Source organism: Jaculus jaculus, chromosome 12 (genome assembly GCF_020740685.1).
Source record: "Jaculus jaculus isolate mJacJac1 chromosome 12, mJacJac1.mat.Y.cur, whole genome shotgun sequence".
Taxonomy (NCBI): Eukaryota; Metazoa; Chordata; class Mammalia; order Rodentia; family Dipodidae; genus Jaculus; species Jaculus jaculus.
Window position 1 is genome coordinate 108,448,241 of NC_059113.1, and position 21,556 is coordinate 108,469,796.

Sequence of the window (21,556 nt, forward strand, 5' to 3'; positions counted from 1 at the left end):
ATATTTAGAACATAATTTGACATAGCACAGGCCCTGTGTTCCTAGCCACAGGCTTTTGCCCAGGTTTAAAGTACCAGGCATGAATTCCTTCCTGTGGAGGGAGCTTCAGATCCAATCAGAAAGTGGTTGTTACTCCCCCAACAGTCACGCCACTATTGCACCATTGGGCACATTTTTCCCTGCACACCTGTTGTGGGGCATACAAGGTTTGCAGCTAGGTAGAACTGTTGATTACTTTTTTCCCTCAGCAGGCTATGTAGCGCATCCGGGCACTGTGACAGCCAGCGAGCAGGGAGGAAGCTTCTAGCTCAGCTCCAGCTTGATTTTTCTCCATACTGCAACCAAAGGATGTGGTGTCTTAAGCAGTTGGGGCTTGCCGACTAGTCTTGGTGGCAACCAGGAGCAATGGCAGTAGCCTATATAAGGGCCTGTAGCCTGCTGGGCCAGAGAGATGGCTCAGCAGTGCTTGCTTACAAAGCATTGACAGCCTGGGTTCAGATCCTTAGGTACCCATTCAAAGTCAGTTGTACCAAGTAGCTCATGTGCCTGCCATTTGTTTATTGTGGCAAGAGGCCCTGGTGCATCTATTCATTCTTTCTGTCTGCTTGAAAACAGAAACTTAAAAACCATCCCAGCATGGTGGCACATGTCTTTAATCCCAGCACTCGGGAGGCAGATGTAAGAGGATTGCCATGAGTTTGAGGCCAGCCTGAGACTACATACATAGTGAATTCCAGGTCAGCCTGGCCTAGAGTGAGACTACCTCAGAACAACAACAAAAGTAATGACCTGTGGATTCTGAGAACCGCTTTATTTACCCAATAAAGCTTTATTCAAATACCTTTCTTAAATCTGTATTTTTTAATACTTATTTGCAAGCAGAGAGGGACAGATAAGAGAGAAAGAGAGAATGGGTCCTAGCCACTGCAAACAAACTCTAGATGTATGCGCCACTTTGTGCATTTGGCTTTACATGGGCACTAGGGAATCAAACCGGGGTCGTTAGCCTTTGCCAACAAACACCTTAACCACTAAGCCATCTCTCCAGCCCTTAAATTTGTATTTGAAATTGATATAACAAATATAAGTGGCCCATATGGCCTAGTCATACATTCTTAAATTTTGTTTTTTTTAAAAAAATATTTATTTAAAAGAGAGAGGGGAGGGGGAGAGAGAGAGCAAAAGGCAGGTAGAGAGAATGGGCATGCCAGGGCCACCAGGCACTGCAAATGGACTTGTGATGCATGCACCACCTTGTGCATCTGACTTACATGAATACTGGGGAATTGAACCTGTATCCTTGGGCTTCACAGGCAGGTGACTTAACCGCTAAGCCATCTCTCCAGTCCTGTTTTTTTTTGTTGTTATTTTGTTTTGTTCTTTTTGAGGTACTCTTGCTATAGCCCACGCTGATCTGGCATCCACTATGTTGTCTCAGGGTGGCTTTAGACTCATGACAGTCCTCCTGCCTCTACCTCCCAAGTGCTGGAATTAAAGGTTTGAGCTACCACGCTCTTCTCTCCTTCATCCCATCACTGTTTCAACCTTTCTCTGCCATCGTTACCCACTCCCCACAGTGAATACCCTCAACGCCACTGAGGAGGGCCCCTAGGAAAACGGGAAATGGCATAAGTATAAACAAACAGGGATAACAAGTGTAACCTATTATATAAAATAAAAAGCAAAATTAAAAAGTCAGTAAGAAGATACTACCTTAGAGCTCACGAGGATCTTCCCTACTTCTGAAGTATTGATTCTAGCTGTGGTGCAGGGCATTCATGGGGTTATTTGCTTAATGTAAAAAGTGTACGTATGTCTGAATTTTCTTACCCTCTTAGATATAGTTCACTGAGAACTTGTGTGTTTGAAGGCCTGGCAGTGTGAATTATCTTCTTAACTCACTTGAGCCTCTCTGTCCACCTTCAGGATAACTTTTGGTTTCTTTTGCTTTCCTTGAGATTCATTGCTAATTGAATGGCGAGAGGAATTGGTTGGTTGTGAGAACTCAAGGAGACATATTTATGAGATAGGAGTATGCAGTTGGACTAGATTTACCAGTGACTCCTCTATGTCTGTGATCTAATGTCAAGTCTTTGTCAAAAGTTTTTAAAGAACATTTTCCCTTGGGGTTGGAGAGATGGCTTAGCAGTTAAGGTGCTTATCTGCAAAGCCAAAGGACCCAAGTTTTATTCCCCAGGACCCACATAAGCCAGATGCACAAGGTGGCTTCATTTGCAGTGGCTAGAGCCCTTGGCATGTCTATTCTCTCTCTCATCTGTCCCTCCCCCAGTCTTTCTCAAATTAAAGAAACACCATTTTATAGAATATTTATTTGTAAGCAGCGAGACAGAGAATCAGTGTGCCAGGGCCTCTTGCTACTGCAAACGGACTCCAGATGCATGCGTCACCTTGTGCAGCTGGCATTAGATGGGTCCTGGGGAATCAAACCAATGCTGGCATGCTTTGTAAGCAGGTGTCTTTAACAATTGAGCCATCTCTCCAGTCCTTTGTCAAAGTTTTTCTCAAAAAGAATAATTTTTTTTCTTTTTAAATTTTTATTTTATTTGAGAGAGGAAGAGAGAGAGAATATGGGTATTCTAGGGCCTCTAGCTAATGCAAACTCCAGATACACGTGCCACCCTGTGCATCTGGCTTTATGTGGGTCCTGGCGAATCTAACCTGGGTCCTTAGGTTTTGCAGACAAGTGCCTTACTGCTGAGCTATCTCCCCAGTCCCCAAGATTAAGAATTTAAACCGGGCATGGTGGCGCATGCCTTAATCCCAGCACTCGGGAGGCAGAGGTAGGAGGATTGCCGTGAGTTTGAGGCCACCCTGAGACTACATAGTGAATTCCAGGTCAGCCTGGGCCAGAGTGAGACCCTACCTCGAAAAACCAAAACCAAAAACAAAACACACACAAAAAAAAACAAGATTAAGAATTCTACAAGTCCACTTTTATTTTTTTCTTGAAATCTATTATTTTGTCATCAGCCATGCTCAGTGTGTGGATCTAAGTTTCACTGTCATGATTTTCTTTGTTAGTTTCATTTGTCTGTGTCATACAGAAACGACTTTGCTTTCTTTTTCTCAATGAATAGAATCAGATGAATAGTTTGAATAGCTAATTTCTTAAACCATGGTTCTGGCATGATAAGCCAAGCATAGTACCATTTCATGTTGAACTTAAAGTGCAATTAGATACTGAGTACTATAAGTGGCATTCCATAGTTTTCTTTGAGTAATATGTTCAATATCAATCATATGCAAAATATTATAGAAATAGGCTATTGAAATGGATAGTCCCTAGAGGCTGGAGAGGTGGCTCTTGCTTGCAAAGCCTGCCAGCCCATGTTTGAATCCCCAGCTTGCACATAAAGCCAAAACCAAAGCAGTATGTGCGCCTGGTGTTTGTTGCAGCACCCGGAGACAAACTGTAGAGCACACACAATAAGTAATCAATAATAAATAAGGGGCTGGAGAGCTGTCTCAGCAGTTAGGCGGCTGCCTGAAAGAGCCTAATGACCCAGATTTGGTTCCCCACTACCCACATAAAGCCAGATAATACTCAATGGTGCATGTATAACCCTCCTTGAGTGAAGGAGAAAGAAAACCTTTTTAACTCTAGATTTTTCTAGTGCTGTTTTGCACACTTAACTAGGCCCTCTGAAACCAGTGACTTCCTGAGATCCATCGTCTCTGAAGTTCTCCAGGGACTTGACATCTTACTGGGAGAATTGAAGAGAGGCACACACAGGTAGTTAAACAGCATTAAGAACAAAGTGGCAGGCAGTGTGCTAACTGGGCAGCAGCAGGCCACTTGAGTAGAAAGTACTTGAGGGCCCCTGAAGTGTCTGTGGCTTCTCTCTCTTCCCCCCCATCCCCTCGAGGTAGGGTCTCACTCTGGCCCTGGCTGACCTGGAGTTCACTATGTAGTCTTATGGTGGCCTCGATCTCACAGTGATCCTCCTACCCCTGCCTCCGGAGTGCTGGGATTAAAGGCGTGCGCCACCATGCCTGGCTGTGGCTTCTCTTTATAAGACTTCAGGGAGGATGGATCTGTTGCTCGTGGCATAGTTTGAGAAGTCCACTGGTTTGACAGGTTAGGGTTCTAAAACATTTACTCTGCATGTTCCTTCCCGCGATGTATCTGATTTTAATCATATGTGTGCCCAGTTTTACATAGGTATGAAATGGTAAATTGCTCCTAATGTTCACTTAGAGGGGCTGGAGGGATGGCTCAGCTTGCAGAGCCTAAGGACCCAAGTTTGATTCCCCAGTTCCCATATAAAGCGAGATGTACAGGGTGGTGCATGAGCCTGGAGTTCGTTTACTTAGAGGACACAGTTTGCCTCACTATGCATGTAGCCAGTCCAGGCTGGTTGGCTCCCTGCTGTTCCGATATATTTGAATAGGTACTGATCATGAATAATGGTTGCCAAGGGGAAGAGAAAGCGAGTTCATTGTGTGGAGCAGTGTGTAAGTGCAGTTTGGTGGGGTGGGGGTCCCAGCTTCCCAACACATTGCTAGACGCATTGTCTACTGCTCAAGCCCCAGTGTTCTGGGTGGCAAAAGGACCCTGTGTGCTTGATGAGTGCTCAGGACCGGAGCACGTGTAAAAACAAAGCCGCACTGGCCTCATGCATGTGCTCTCACGGCCGCTTCCTGCTCAGTCGCACGCAGTACGCCTCAGGAAAACCTGGGGGCTTCTAGTTAAACTAGAAAATTGCAGTGTTGAAGTAAATTGATTCAATTATATGTTCGTGACAGTAAATTAAGGTTATTTCATTCTAAACAAGTAGAACTTAAGAACTTAAACAGGACCAGTCCGCACGAACCCTGTATTTAATAAGCGTTACTACGAGTCCAATCTCGAGTCATACATTAAGTCTTTTCACATTTGACTAATACCATCCATAAAGTCAAGTAAGGGGCCCGGCATGGTGACACACACCTTTAGTCCCAGCAAATAATCTGGGAAGGTATAACTAGGATGTTTAATTCTTGTGGGTGAGAAACAATGGCAAAAACTGTTTCTTAATAGCTGATAATAGTTTGTACCTCACAGCCCTGGGAGCTTGCTTGCTTTTTGTTGTTCTTTTGTTTTTTCAAGGTAGAGTCTTGCCCTAGCCCTGACCTAGAATTTACTGTGTAGTCTCCAGGTAGTCCCAAACACATGATGAGCCTCCTACCTCTGCCTCCTGAGTGCTGGAATTAAAAGCATGCACCACCATGCCTGGCTTTAAAATGACATTTGTTAGTTTTTAACAGGGTTGAATTGGAATCTTAGTTACTATTTTTTGTAGTGCTGCTGGGGGGGGGGGGGAATTGAACACAAAACTTCACACATTGCCAGGCAAGCACTCTACCTCCTTTTTTGGGATTTTTGTTTTGTTTTATTTTTTGAGGTAAGGTCTCGCTCTAGCCCAGGCTGACCTGGAATTCACTATGGAGTCTCAGAGTGGCCTCGAACTCATGGCAATCCTCCTACCTCTGCCTCCCGAGTGCTGGGATTAAAGGCGTGCACCACCACACCTGGCTAAACTCTACCTCTTGAGCTATATCAGTACCCCTAATTATTTATATATATATATATCTCTTATTTGAGAGGGAGAGAAAGAGGCAGATAGAATAGGCACACCAGGGCCTTCAGGCACTACAAACTCCAGGCGCATTCACCCCCTTGTGCATGTGGTGTATGTGGGTCCCAGGGAATCAAACCTGGGTCCTTTGGTAGCATCTCATTCTAGCCAAGTCTGAGCTGGAGTTCACTATGTAGTCTCAGGGTAGCCTTGGACTCATGGTAGTCCTCCTATCTCTGCTTCCCTGATTGCTGGGATTAAATGTGTGCACCACCACACTTGGACATCTTTCTTTTTAGATTGATTTATTTTTATTTATTTATTAGAGAGAGAGAATGGGAGTGCCAGGGCCCTAGCCACTGCAAATGCTTGGCCATCATGTGCATCTGGCTTACATAGGACCTAAAGAATCAAACCTGGGTCTGTCTTGATTTTGACCCCTTCCATTACCTTCTTTTCCCTCCCCAGTCTGGAGGCAGAAGTAAGAGGATTCCTTTTTTTTTTTTTTTTTTTTTTTGGTTTTTCGAGGTAGGGTCTCACTCTAGCCCAGGCTGACCTGGAGGTCACGATGGAGTTTAAGGGTGGCCTTGAACTCATGGCAACCTCTGCCTCCTGAGTGCTGGGATTAAAGGCGTGTGCCACCATGCCCGGCCCAATTTTTCTTAATTTGTGTATTTATTACAGACAGAGAGAGAGAAAAAAAAAAAAGAATATGGGCACACCAGAGCCTCTAGCCACTGTAAATGAACCCCATATGCATGCTCCCCCATGTGCATCTGGCTTATGTGGGACCTGGAGAATCGAACCTGGGTCCCTAGGCTTCGCAGGCATGCACCTTAACTGCTAAGCCATCTCTCCAGCCCTAGGATTTCAATTTTGAAGACAGTCTAGGCTATGCTGATAGTGTACAGGTTAGGACTTGAAATAAAGTAAAGGCTTTCCGTGAGTAAGCTAGTTCTTTGGGGAGGCCTTGCCATGTTCCTGCTGAAGAGGAGTCGAGTTCAAGGTCACAGGGATCTAGCTGTGTTGGTAAAGTGGTACTTGTACCACGATAAGGGAACATTTTATTCAGTTCTTTCTTACATTTATATTTTATATTGTTTTTATTTGCATCAATACTCTTTTCTATCAGGTACTTTATTTTCACCCAAGTATACAGTGTGTTCAAGTTTGCCTTGCCATGGTGAAGATGTGCAGAGAGAGTGTGTGTGTGAGAGAATGAAAAAGAGGACCTAATCCTTGTAACAGACCCCAGACACATGAGCCACTTTGTCTGTCTGGCTTTATGTGGGTTCTGGGGAATTGAACATAGATCATTAGGCTTTATGGCAAGCACCGTAACTGCTGAGACATCTCTCCAGCCCTATCATTTTCTTAATTAACGTAGCTGAAATCATTTGAATTTTAGGTGTTACTGATACATTTCTTCATATTAAGAATTTGTGTTGGCTTTATCTCTTAATTAAAATAGGTATCTTTGAGGGGAGGAAAGGTCCTTTAATATCAATATTGAAAATTTTAGATTTTTCTAGGTTAAGGTTGACTGATCTTAGAAGGTAGCTAGCCATCAACTTCTGTCCCAGTAAACTAAAGCAGTGATTTAAAATATGGAATGAAGCCGGGTGTGGTGGCACACACTTTTAATCCCAGCACTTGGAAGGCAGAGGTAGGAGGATTGTGTGAGTTTGAGGCCACCCTGAGACGCTATAGTGAATCCTAGGTCAGCCTGGTCTAGAGTGAGACCCTACTTGAAAAAACAAAAATAAAATAAAATATGGAATGAATATGTGGAAATTTACTTTATTCCTTCTCAATAGAATTACGTTATTTCAGGTTTTATCAGGTGTTAGAAGCTAGAAATCATTGCAAAATATGAAATCCTTGCCAGGCGTAGTGGCTCACACCTTTAATCCCAGTACTCAGGAGACAGAGGTAGGAGGACTGCTATGAGTTCAAGGCCACAGGGTGTATTCCAGGTCAGCCTGGGCTAGAGTGAGACCCTGCCTCAAAAAACCAGAAACTAAAAATAAAAAAAAATAATTTCCAACCCTCGCCCTCTTTTTTCTGTTAAGTTCCAGGCTACATATAAGTGTAGGTAATTGTCAGTCATAGGGCATTTTCCCCAGTCTCCAGGAAATAAAGTACTTAGCACTGTGGTGCCAATTCTTTTGTAAAAAAACTTTTTAAAATATTTTTATTATTAGAGAGAGAGAAAGGGGCATGTAGAGAGAGAGAATGGGCATGCCAGGGCCTCTAGCCACTGTAAATAAACTGTACATGCATGTCCCACCTTTGCATCTGGCTTACATGGGGCCTGGGTAGTTGAACCTGGATCCTTCAGCTTTGTAGGCAAGTGCCTTAACCACTAAGCCATCCCTCCATCCCCAGTGCCAAATCTTAATTTGGATTTAAACCCTTGATATGCATCCTTCCCCCAGCACTGTGTTATCATTGGATCACCTAGTTGCTGCTGTGTATCAGTGTCATGAAATCTCAAGAAAGCCTATTCCAAATATAAGCACCCATTGGGGGAAAGGCTGCTCTCCTCCTACCCCTTTCTTACTTGAGTCTAACTGAGAAGGAAGTAATCTTTGAATCCTGCCATCTTGCCTAGTATTGGCAAATAAGAGGAGCTAGAAAATCAAGAATGGTGCCAGTTGATTAACTGCAGCATGTGGGAGGTTCAGATAGTAGGAGTGGTAAGTGTTAAGCCGGCCTGGACTATGTAGGAGGCCTCTATAGAAAAAAAGGAAAGAGCCGGGCGTGGTGGCACACACCTTTAGTCCCAACACTTGGGAGGCAGAGGTAGGAGGATCACTATGGTTTGGAGGCCACCCTGAGACTACAGAGTGAATTCCAGGTCAGCCTGGGCTAGAGCGAGACCCTACCTCAAAACACTAAACAAGAAAGAGAGAGAGGGGGGGGGGGGCTGGAGGGATGGCTTAGCGGTTAAGGCATTCACCTGCAAAGCCAAAGGACCCACATTAGACAAATGCGCAAGGGGGTGCGTGCATCTGGAGTTTGAGCCCTGGCACACCATATTCTCATCCCCCCACCCCCGTCAAATAAATAAAAATGAAATGTTTAAAAAAAAAGGAGAGGGAGGGAAAAGAAGTAAGTACTGAATGCTGGCATTTGTCTTGAAAGATACTCCATGTTCATGTAACATTTAAATACAAGTAATAGGACACTCACCATTTTGTGGTTTGTGTGGAAATTAGATAATAGTGATATATATTGCTGAGCAGGTTTCACTTTTGTGTCAGTCTTCAGTGTTACTACCTGAATTCTATCCAATAGGTTGGTTTTTGAGCATGTAAAAAATTAATTGAAAGAAGTTTCAAGTAAATTAATTGAGCCACTTTTAAAAATTGGGTCTCCTAGCCGGGCGTGGTGGCGCACGCCTTTAATCCCAGCACTCGGGAGGCAGAGGTAGGAGGATCACTGAGAGTTCGAGGCCACCCTGAGACTACATAGTGAATTCCAGGTCAGCCTGAGCCAGAGTGAGATCCTACCTCGAAAAACAAAATAAAACAAAACAACAACAAAAAAAAATTGGGTCTCCTTGGAGCAGCTCTTCAAGGAAAACAATAGTACTAGAAATATTGGCGTGATGCTCAGCTGTCATAACTAAGGAACATGAAGTGTTGTTAGTACTGGTTTGTCTGCAGTGTTCTGGGAAAGCACCTTACTCTGTAACGTTTGTGCTAGGTAAGTCCATGTAGGCTCCAGCATCAGATACTTGGCCCCAGCTTTTACTCCACACATAGCAAAGGGACACTGGGTAAGGTGAAATAGATGTCCTGGCAGTTAAAAACAATACTTATATTCTGAGGTAATTATTGTTTGCCCTAAACAAAGGTCAAAGATTTTACAAATCACAAATATTACATGAACTACTATTTCACATGTTGACTACAATCCCTTGTTTTTCAAAATGAAATAGTTTCTGGAGATAAACGAGTTGCTACCTCTTCCCTCCCTTCTTTTCCTGTTTCTTGATACTTTTTCTGTCTGCCAGTACTTGGAATGTGTTTTTTTTTTGGCGGGGGGGGGGGGTTGTTGCTGTTTGTGTGTGTGTGTGTGTGCACACGCGCTCATGAGCACACCAGGGCTGCTTGCCACTGCAGATGAACATTAGACACTTTGCCACTTTTTGCATCCAACTTACATGGATGGCTTGAGAATTGAACCCAGGCTTTACATGCAAGTGCCTTTAACCACTGAGCCATTTCCCCAGTCTGGAATATGTTTTTCAGTAGCTTCTAAAATTCAGTGAAACCAGTCTTGCTTCCATCTTTATCCCCCATTTGCCCACCTTCCCAAACATATAATCACTTCTTTACTTTGTGTTCACTCATGATTTCTCTACCCGCCCAATCAGTTATTCCTTCATGTAAATGATAATGTGTTGTGCACACTTTAAAGATGTCCAGGATATATTGCTTCCTCAATACATAGAAGCCATTTTCATGGCTTTGTGTAGATGCACACTATTCAGTTAAATTGATATTTATATACCTTAGTTTATTTTAACTAATTTTCTATTGAGAGAAACTTTACTGTTATAAATGGAGCTGTAATTAGTAGCCTTGTAATATTTAATATTCTCTTCCCCCACCCCCTCCTCATCTCCATCTCCTTTCCTCTCCCCTTCTCGCCCCCCCTGCGCCCCCCCCCGTGTGTGTGTGTGTGTGTGTGTGTGTGTGTGTGTGTGTGTGTGTGTGTGTCTCTATGTCTGTGTCTAATTCTGAAATGTAAAATTGCTGAAAAGGTAAATAGGGGAGAAGGAGAATTGGGTGGAGAGAGTCTATATTGGAAATGGTATTATGTTATGGATCTAATTTGTATCTTCATTATGATTGAAATATAGGTTCTATTTATTTATTATTGACAGATTCCATAATTGTAGACAATAACTCACAGAAATTCCCTCCCCCCACTTGCCCCTTTGAAACTCCACTCTCCATCATATCCCCACCCCCTCTCAATCAGTCTCTCTTTTATTTTGATGTCATCATCCTTCCCTCCTATTATGATGGTCTTGTGTAGGTAGTGTCAGGTACTGTGAGGTCATGGATATCCGGGCCATTTTGTGTCTGCAGGAGCACGTTGTAAAGAGTCCTACCCTTCTTTTGACTCTTACATTCTTTCTACCACCTCTTCTACAATGGACCCTAGCCATGGAAGATGTGATAGAGATAGGAAATACAGATTTTTTTTTCCACATCTTGTGAGCTGTCGGTGTGAATTCTCCCTCTTTTTCTATTGGATTTCTGAGTGTTACAGATTTCTATTAAGTACACTATATTTTAGGAAAATAGGGAATTTGGGGTAGGTTTTTTTTCTCTATCTCTCTCTAATTACAAAGTATTAAAGAAATTCTACTTCAGTTGACTTTTTGGAGCCATTAATACAAATGCTATGCTTGACATGGACAAGAGGGCCTGAGGTAGGAGAGGATATAGTATCAGTTGTGGGCTTTTTTTTTTTTTTTCATGTATATGCTTTGAATCTTTAAGGGCTGGACATGGTGGCGCACACCTTTAATCCCAGCACTCAGAAGACAGATTGGATGGCAGAGTTCAGGTCAGCCTGGGCTAGAGCGAGACCCTTCCTTGAAAAACCAAAAGCAGTGCCTCCTTCGGCAGCATATACACTGAAATTGGAATGATACACAGAGGACTAGCATGGCCCCTGCACAGGAATGACATGCAAATTCGTGAAGTGTTCCATATTAAAGAAAAAAAAACTTAGGGCTGGGAAGGTGGTGCCGTGGGTAAAGCATTTGCCACTCAGGTATGAGCAGCTGAGCTCATACTTCAGCTCACACACAGAGACACTTCAGCAAGGAGGTGAGGTCAGGCACACCCTCAAGAAGTGCAGGGCCAGCTAGCCTAGCAGAGCAGCTGTGAGTGAGTGACAGGACCCTGGCTCAAGCAAGGTGGAAGGTGGGGACCTGTGACTGCCACATGTGTGCCTCCACTTAGTCTCGTTAACGTCCGGTCACAGTCCACAACATGTGTTATTCTTTCTTCTTTTCAGTCCAGGAATTTGACCTAAAATTAGCTGATGAATTTTCTTAAAGCATATTGAGGGCATTAGAGAACCAGGTTTTCATAGAAAGTGCTAGTCAACAATTATTAGTCATTACATAAATATTTACCTTAGTTTCAGTAGATCCTTGTTAAAAACAACTGGAACACCATTGTAAGCCTGATCTCTATAGAAAATAACAACTTGTAAGTTTTATCTGTAGCCTTTTTATCTGTTTGCTCAAGAGAAATAATAGCTTTAAAAATCACTTACTGGGGACTGGAGAGATGGCGTAGTGATTAAGGCACTTGCTGGCAAAGCCAAAGGACCCAGGTTCAATTCCCCAGTGCCCATGTAAGCCAGGTGCACAAGATGGGACATGCATCTGGAGTTCACATGCAGTGACTAGAAGCCATGGTGTGCCCAATCTCTTTTCTCTTCCCCCCTTCCTTTCCCCCTCTCCCTGCCCCTCCCCGTATGTCTCAAATAAATAAAATATATTTTTAAAAAATCACTTACTGGGGCTGGAGAGATTTCTTTGCTCATAAGGTGCTTGCCTACAAAGCAAAGGACCCAAGTTCAATCCCCAGGACCCACATAAGCACAAGGTTGTACGTGTGTCTGGAGTTCATTTGCAGTTGCTGGAGGCCTCACATCCATCCTCCCTCCCTTCCCACTTCCTCTCTCTCAAATAAATGAATAAATAATTTTTTAAAAAATCACTGTGATCCAGGCATAGTAGCATATGGCCTGTAATGCTAGCACCTGGGATGCTGAGGCAGGAGGCTTGATAAGAATAAGTTTAAGAGCCAGGCATGGTGGCGCAGGCCTTTAATCCCAGCACTTGGGAGGCAGAGGTAGGAAGATCACCGTGAGTTCGAGGCCACCCTGAGACTTCATAGTGAATTCCAGGTCAGCCTGAGCTAGAGTGAGACCCTACCTCACCTACCCAAAAAAGAATAAGCTTGAGGCTGACCTAGGTTACATAGTAAGATCCTGACTCAGTACCCCTCATCTCCTGTCATCTATTTTATGTTTCTACTAATCAAAACTCATCTCCATGGGGCATTGTTTGTGAAGTTCTTTCAGTCATGAAATTAAGCAGATTTGTAGTTTGAATGGTTAGCTTAAGTTTATGTTTTGGGGGGTTGTGTTAGTTATTGGGGTTTGAACCCGGGGCCTTGTATAGGAAGGAAACGCAAGCACTGTAATCGCTGAGCTGTCCCCAGACTTAATATTGCCTTCTTAACCGTAAAGGTATGTTTTTGCTCAGAGTGTAGTTTTGTGTTTGATTTTATCTATTTAGACTCCTTTCAAAGAAGAATTAAACACTCTTAAATATTAAACTGTACTTCTAGGCTCCTTTCACAGAAGGAGGATTTTTTTTTTTTTTTTTGAAATTGTTGCTATTGGACTGGAGAGATGGCTTAGCGGTTAAGTGCTTGCCTGTGAAGCCTAAGGATCCCGGTTCAAGGCTCAATTCCCCAGGACCCACATTAGCCAGATGCACAAGGAGGCACACACGTCTGGAGTTCATCTGCAGTGGCTGGAGGCCCTGGCGCACCCATTCTCTCTCTATGTATATCTGCATCTTTCTCTCTGTGTCTGTTACTCTCAAATAAAAAAATGAAAATTTTTTAAAAAATTAAATTAAAAATAAATAAATTGTTGCTATTATGTCTTCGCATGTGGTCTTGCCATGTAATATGACCCAAACCTGACCACAAACCAAACTGAGGTTGACTTGGAGCTTCTTTCGTTGTCTTGCTCTGGCCCAGGCTGACCGGAACCTGGAATTCACTGTGTGGTCTCATGCTGGCCTCCAACTCAGTGATCCTCCTACCTCTACGTCCCCAGTGCTGGGATTAAAGGCATGTGCCTGACAACTTTGAACTCTTTTGATCTCAGCTCTCCTGGGGTGATCAGAAACTTAAATTTTTCTTGGGGCTGGAGAGATGGCTCAGAGGTTATTGTTTTGTTTTTCCGAGGTAGGGTCTCACTGTAGCTCAGGCTGACCTGGAATTCACTATGTAGTGTCAGGTTGGCCTTGAACTCATGGTGGTCCTCCTATCTCTGCCTCCCGCCTCCCGAGTGCTGGGATTAAAGGTGTGTGCCACCACGCCCAGCCTATAAATAGAATTTTTTTTTTTTACTTAGCCACTAAGATGCTTGACTGCAAAGCCTAATGACCCAAGTTTGATTCCCCAGCACCCATGTAGAGCCAGATATACAGAGGCGCATGCATTTGGAATCCGTTTGCAGTAACTAGAGGCTCTGGCATGCCCATTTTCTCTGCTGCTGCTATCTCTGTCTACTTGCAAATAAACATACAAAAATTTAAAAAATGTTTTCTTGCCAGGTGTGGTACCACATGCCTTTAATCCTACCACTTTAGAGGCAGAGGTAGGAGTTCAAGACCAGCCTGAGGCTACATAGTGAATTCCAGGTCAGCCTGGGCTAGAGCAAGACTGTACCTTGAAAAACCATGTAATAATAATACAAATTTATTTTTTCTAAAAAACAAAACTTGTATTTCTTAGAAAACAGACAAAATGTTAGCCAGTTTAGCAGGAGTATATTTTAGAAACAACAGTATTGTTTCTTATTGATAGTGGCAGGAATGAAGTTCTCTGATGATTTACTGGAAACGGGACAGACCCAAAATTAGTTGTAGCGTTCTTCCACTCGTGAATTGGTAAAGAAGCAGTTTTATCTGGTTTTCAGAAGGAAGCTTGATTAGAAGGACTTGGATCTACCAACTCAAAGAAGTTGTTAGTATAGAAGATTCAATTTGCAAATTAAGAAGTTTCTTGACTGCATTTATGATTGTGATGGTGGTAAAGTAGTAAAACAAGGTGATCTTTTTGTGCTTTTTTGAGTTATAGATATGTTGAATTTTGAGCTACCATTAGCTGTCTAGCCTGAACATTTTAGTTCTTACCAAATTAGGCACACTGTAATTGGCTGGCCAAAGATCAGTGAGCAAGAGCCTTTCTAAGAAGTGACCTCCCCCATTCCGAGCAAGTGAGTGGAACAGCTTGTGGGAGTGCTAGATAAGATAAATAGCATGTTAGCATCCTGGTCTAATCTTCCACCCTGCTATGCTTGCACAATTAACATTTGTGCTTACTTAGCACACTTTGGATAATATATACAGTTTGGGATTTTAGGTCATTATAGATAGCTGTTTTTGTTTTCAGTCTTGCTGAAAGAAAAATCAGTATTACAGGTCTAAATTTGTATCCTCTTAGCATTATGTCTGAGGAAGTTACTTGGCCTCAGTTCCATCACTGGTCAAATGAGGCTGCTGCTCTGCGGGCTGTAAGGAGTAACTAAGACTGTGTGCCCCCCACCATCGAGTCCTGCATGGTGGGGCAAGGAACAAGACAGCACAGGAGACATGTGCACCATGAGAGTTGGTCTTACTGTGGTTAAAGGGCTCCTTCTGATAAAGAGTGTGAACTTAGAAGGTTTTCAAAGCCTTGTCTTCACTGGTTTTCACTGGTGAAGCTTCTTTCCTGGCCTCTTTAGTGAAGCTGTCAAAAGTCTCTTGTTCCTAGCGTGAGGAGGCTTGAGAGGAGAAGCTGTGGTGCGAGCCAGGGCGGCTGAATTCCAAGAGAACCAACAAGCCCGGCGTGGGGGCACACACCTTTATGCGGAGGCAGAGGTGGTAGATCACTGTGAGTTCGAGGCCACCCTGAGACTACATAGTGAATTCCAGGTTAGCCTGGGCTAGAGTGAGACCCTGCCTTGGTAAAACAAAAGAGAACACAAACAGTATGGAAAGCACGCTTATTGTAGCATCATTATTTTAACTGAGAATTTTGTTTCATTTTGGCTTTTCAAGGTAAGGTCTCACTCTAACCCAAACTGACCTGGAATTCACTATGTAATCTCAGGATGGTCTTGAACTCACAGTGATCCTCCTACTTCTGCCTCCTAAGTGCTGGGATGAAAGGCGTGTGCCACCACACCTGCCTGAGTCTTACTTTTGATTGTAGTTGGCTTCATTTAAACAGTAAATTCAGACCTAAGCATATAGCTCAGCAGTAGAGCTTTTGCCTAGCCTGTGCAAGTGCCCCAGTTTGGCTCCCAGCACCAAACATACAAAAGGTTAAACACTAACTTGAAGCCCATTTGGTTCTTGTGATTCAGTGTATCACAGTAGCAGTTACAAAGATGGCTCTGAGCCCTTCATTTTCCCCATGTTTGTATGGCTGTAAATATAGCACCTGATTTGAGTGACTTACTGCAGCTAGAAAGTGTGTGTATACACAGACAGCTGTTCTTACTAGGAAATGTGTGGTTCATTCTTACAGGTGCATTTTTGGTGTACCTAACTGGATATTAGGTATGTGTACTGGATGTAGGGATTACAGAACAATCTTCCCTTAAGAAGCTTAAATTCAGAAACAGATTAGGCATCAAGTCATGATGCAGAGAGTATAATAATAAAAAATGAAATCAGGGTATGATTAATTCTAAATAAGATGAAGGAAGCAAACTTGAAGGGCAGATTCATTCTACTTTATCATTCTCTCTCTTTTTTTCTCGAGGTAGGGTGTCACTCTGGCCCAGGCTGACCTGGAATTCACTATGGAGTCTCAGGGTGGCCTCAAACGCATGGTGATCCTCCTACCTCTGCCTCCTGAGTGCTGGGATTAAAGGCGTGCCTCACCACGCCCAGCTTATTCTACTTTATCATTCTCATTTTTAAGGGAAGGTTAAATCATTATGCCAATCTTTGTTATGAGAGAGAAAATGAGTGTACACCAGGGCTTCATGCTACTGCAAATACATTCTAGGACTCATATGCCACCTTGTGCATCTGACTTTACGTAAGTACTGGGGAAATGAACCTAGGACAGCAGGCTTTGCAGGCAGCTAAGTGTAACCACTGGGCCATCCCCTCCGCCCCACTGTGCCAGTCTAACATCATGGGAAACATTACCCTTGGAACAATGTCTTTAAGCCATATTCTGGTATTTTCAAATAGAATAACCCCTTCTTAATTGCATAAGAGTACCACATAGTGTCTTTATCATAAATTTGACAGTTGAAAGGAGTAGTAAAAAAGAAAAGAAAGTAGTGGTTTCTAGCAGAATCACCTGGAGGGTTTATTAAAATACCTACTCTCAAAAAGCTGGGTGTGGTGGCGCACACCTTTTGGGAGGCTGAGGTAGGAGGATCACATCACTGTGAATTTGAGGCCATTCTGAGACTATGTAGTGAATTCCAGGTCAGCCTGAGCTAGAGTGAGACTCTACCCGGGGCGGGGGGTGGGGAGGGATCTACTCTCAGCCAGGTGTGGTGGCAAATACCTTTAATTCTGGCGCCCAGAAAGTAGAAGTTGGAGAGTCACTGTGATGTGAGTTAAGAGGCCAGCCTGGGACTACAGAGTGAGATCCAGGTTACCCTGGGCTAGAGTGAGACCCTACGTTTAAATCCCACCACCACAATAAGTAAACAAACAAACCTGCCCTCTTCCCAGGAGAGTAAATAATCCTCACTTAGTAGGGTAGATCCAAGTATCTCCATTTATTTTTATTTCTTTGTTGATTTTTCTTTATTGGTTATGTACATACTCAGTGTGTAAACAGCCATGTTGGTGCCATCTTTAGCCTCCTCCCTGTCCTCCCCCCTCTTCAGGGACCCTCCTCATTGGGGATTGTGGGTCGTGCATTGTGGGGGTAGTCATCAGTTATGGGGAAGAGGCAATGTCTCTGCAAAAATATCTCCCTTTCTAGCAAGTTCCCAGGGAATGCTGATGCATCTGGTTCAAAGGAATTTCCCTTTGACAATGAAAAATATATCTTAGATTCAAGAAAACCGTCCTGGCTTGCTGACACCAGGCGCTCGTCGTCTCAGGTGGAGTTACCGTCCTCTCAGGTTGCGGCAGAGTGTGTCTGCACTCCCGCACGGCATCGCACAGCGCGGGGCCTAACTCACCAGGAGTGTGGAGCCTCCCTCCAGAAGCGTGGTCTAGTAGAATAGTCACCAGTGTCCATTCAGTGTGCCAGTATTACTTACTTAAACTCACCTGATCTTCACAAGATGAGTGTATGTAGTCCCTACTTTAGGTGAAAACTTGGGTGTGTGTAAACTGATTTTCCAGAGCGCACAGTGAGTGTGTGGAAGGACCAGAGTTTGCTGCAGGAGTGCTGTTGGCCACACGCTGGACAAAGCTCCTGACTGGAAGGCACAAGTGAGATAGCCATGTGACTCAGCTGTGAGCATCTCATCTCAGGCTGAGGAAGGGTTTCTGCAAAGCCAAGGAAACCTAAGGAAGCATGTTCCACAGATGACAGTAAGAGAGGTGGGCACACATGAGGCACAGGTCAAGACCATGAATTAACTACCAAGCTAAGAAAGGGTTTTGACCAGGTATGGCGGTGCACGCCTTTCATCCCAGTACTCAGGAGGCAGAGGTAGGAGGATTACTGTGAGTTTGAGGCCAGCCTAGGAACAGAGGAAGTTTCAGATCAGCCTGGGCTAGAGTGGGACCCTACCTTGAAAAAAAAGAAAAAATAGGGCTACAGAGATAGCTTAGTGGTTAAGGCATTGCCTGAAAAACCTTAAAACTTGTTTTTGTTTTCTCTTTCTCCTGTAACATGAATCACACAAGCCAGTGGTTCTCAAAGCACGGCCAGGCAGAATTGTCATCATCTGGCCACTCAGAAATAGTGTCCTGAGGCTGAGTATGGCTCAGCAGTTAAAGGCACTTGCTTACAAAGTCTGATGGCTCAGGTTCAATTCCCCAGTACTCATATAAAGTCGGAAGCACAAAGTGGTTGTTACCTGCATTTGGAGTTTGTTTGCTTGGCAAGAATCCCTGACCTGCCCATTCTCATTCTCTCTTCCTCCCTCCCTCCCTCTTACCTTGCAAATAAATAATTAAGCAATTAAGATTAAAAAAAAAAAAAAAAAGAAATGCAGTTTCCTGGGTCCTGCTGGAGCCTGGACCTCTCTGGGACTGGTGTTGAGACACTAGTTGGTTATTGAATAGTCAGAGGTCATTAGAATGATGGCTGTGTATCAGTAACTACTCAGCTCTGTTGATGTACAAGGCTCCACAGAACGCCAGTGTTTGTGTCAATACCCTTTCAGGTATGTGTCAAAACCATCCGTGTGTACCTTGTCACCACCTCCTCTTGCTGCCCAAGAGATTGGTGGATGCAGGAGTCTGTGAGTTCAATAGTCACAGGACACCGTAAGATTCCTTAGCTGCAGGCATGATTCGGAAACATGTTGGTTGATTGATTTAATTAACAAGAAAATGAAACAGTAAATCTCTTTTAAAACTATTTTTATTTACTTGAAGCAAAGAGAGTGGATGTGCTAGGACCTGTTGCTGGTACTAACAAAGTCTAGATGCATGTGCCATTCTATGCATCTGTCTTTACATGGGTACATAGGAATCAAACCTGGGCTGGCAGGTTTTGTAAGCAAGCATGTTTAGCTGCTGAGCCACCTCTCCAGAGCAAGCCTTTTTGTAATTGTTGTTAGTATGTATAAAATTGTTATAGTTAATGTTTCAAGGTATCTATCTAAACCAAATGTGTTGAAGGAGTCATGAAAGTAATTCAGTCTTTCTTGGCAGAAATAAATATATAGAAATTATAAACTAGGATTCTCAAGCAAATGCTAGTCCAAGTGCCGATCACTGTTCTTTTCTTATTTGTGGGAAATACATTGATCGTGGTACTGGAGTCAACACTGAAGCCCTGTGGTCTGTGTAGCCGGGCCGGGCCGGGCTTCATGGTGAGGTGCAGAGGGACTTGCTGTGCCCAGCTCTCATTAGCATGGAAGGCCCGGCTGCTGTAAAGTGCCGTGCCGGCTCCACAAGTCCCAGCTCCTCTGGCAGCTGCCAGTGCTGAGCAGCGACAGTCCTCTGAAGTATTCATACCACCCCTTCCTGTGACAGACGGGGAAACTGGGGTGCAGGGGGTTTAGAAGGATGGTGTGCTGAAGGCTGCAAAGGCTGCAGAACCCAGGGTCACAGGAAGGCCTACTAGAATTATACTCTACAAGGCACGGCTGCATGGAGTTGCACGCGTGTGACACCCTTGAGGTACTTTAGCAACAGGGTCTGTTTGGTGCCTCATGAAGAGCCGTCGTTCTACATAAAATGCCGTGGTCAGCACGTGGGAGGCTGAGGTAGGATTTCAAAGCCAGCCTGAAGACACACCAGTCAACCTGGACTAGTAAGACCTTGACTTTATAAACATTTGAAAATATCTATACATATTTGACAGAGAGGGTAGAGAGTTAGTGTGGGCACACCAGGGCCTCTTACCACTGCAAACTAACCCTAGATGCATGCTCCACTTGGCACATCTGGCTTTAAATGGGTCCTGGGGAATCGAACCCAGGCCATCAGACTTGCAAGCAGGTGCCTAAGACCTTTTTGTAATGATGCAAGAAAGTATCAATTTTCTCTTTACAGAGTAATTTTTTGTGTGTTTTTGTTGGTTTGTTTTGTTTCTCAGGGGTCTCACTTTAGCCCAGGCTGACCTGGAGTTCACTATGTCTCAGGGTGGTTTCAAACCCACGGCAGTGCTTCTGCCTCTGCCTCCCAAGTGCTGGGACTAAAGGCATGCACCCACCATGCCTGGCTACAAAAATAATCTTTAAGTAAATATATACTTTTATTTATTTGAGAGAGAAAGAGAATGGGTGCTCCAGGGTCTCTAGCCACTGCAAACGAATTCCAGACATATGCACCACCTTGTGCATCTGGCTTATGTGGGTCCTGGGGAATCGAACCTGGGTCCTTTGGCTTTGCAGGCAAGCACCTTCTGTGCAGATATTACGGTAATATTTGAACTTGGGGAGGACTTACTGGCTAGACTACTTTGAATTATTTTTAGGAAAAACTGGTCTAGTTCACGTGCCTTATTAGGTGATTTTTGCCAGCAGGTAACTTATAATCAAAGCATGTAGGTCTACAGAATGTCAGGTTCCTTCTTAACCAGCCCTTCCAGAAGCATTGTGCATTGTTTCTGGAACCTATTTCTACATACTTAAAGTCAGAAAGAGGTTAAGCCTGGTGTGGTGGCAGACACCTTTAATCCCAGGATTTAGGAGGCAGAGGTAGGAGGATCACCATGAGTTCAAGGCCACCCTAAGACTACACAATGAATTCCAGGTCAGCCTGAGCTAGAGTGAGACCCTACCTTGAAAATGGTAGGAGGTATTGCTGTGAGTTCAAGGTCAGCCTAAAACTGCATAGTGAGTTCCGGATCAGCCAGGGCATGCCTTTAATCCCAGCACTTGGGAGGCAGAGGTAGGAGGATTGCTGTGAGTTCGAGGCCACTCTAAGACTACATAGTGAATTACAGATCAACCTGGGCTAGAGTGAGACCCTACCTTTAAAAAAAAAAACACTAAAAAAACAAACTAAACAAACATAAATAAGTAAATAAAATAAAAAATTGGAAGAAGAAAAGTCATCTGTTTTCAGACCACTGAGGAGAGGAGAGAACTCCCCAATAAAATTGGGAGCTAGTTTTTCAAATAGCAAATTCAAATAACAAAGTCACCCTTTACTGAAACTTCACTGTTAAAGTCAGTTCTGAGTATTGAATCTGTGAGAATAGGCTTGATAAGCTTTTCAGGTGATCGTGTTTGGCTTTAAGTAAAGCACAAATGCCTTTACATCACTCCTAAGAGTAATAAATGAGACTAAGGTATTAAAAATAATTTAATAAAATACTCTTTTTTTTTTCAGTGCATCTGGGGGAGGCGTGGTAGCCATTGACAACAAAATAGAACAAGCAATGGTGAGTAAAACCTTCCAGTCCTCTCACCTCACAGATTGTTCATTGTCTGAAGTCTTTGGGTTTTCAAGTCTACATAATAAGCATCTAATTTCTTTAAGCTAAAGACCACTAAATGATACTTTTTAAATTTTTATTTATTTGATAAAGAGGCAGGCAGAG

At 43.6% G+C, this 21,556-nt stretch overlaps 1 protein-coding gene and 1 non-coding gene across 3 annotated transcripts in view; both read left to right on the forward strand.

Annotated features, from left to right (window-relative positions):
- The window catches only part of Tsc22d2 (TSC22 domain family member 2), a 59,992-nt gene that overhangs the window by 33,647 nt on the left and 4,789 nt on the right, over positions 1 to 21,556 (forward strand). For both annotated transcript variants that reach the window (XM_045130744.1, XM_045130745.1), the window contains one exon: positions 21,346 to 21,397. In XM_045130744.1, coding sequence (XP_044986679.1) covers positions 21,346 to 21,397 — 52 coding nt within the window. The remainder of the gene's footprint in view (positions 1 to 21,345; positions 21,398 to 21,556) is intronic.
- On the forward strand, positions 11,215 to 11,321 carry LOC123453868. Its single transcript, XR_006633045.1, has one exon. It is a non-coding gene; the product is annotated as a U6 spliceosomal RNA (small nuclear RNA).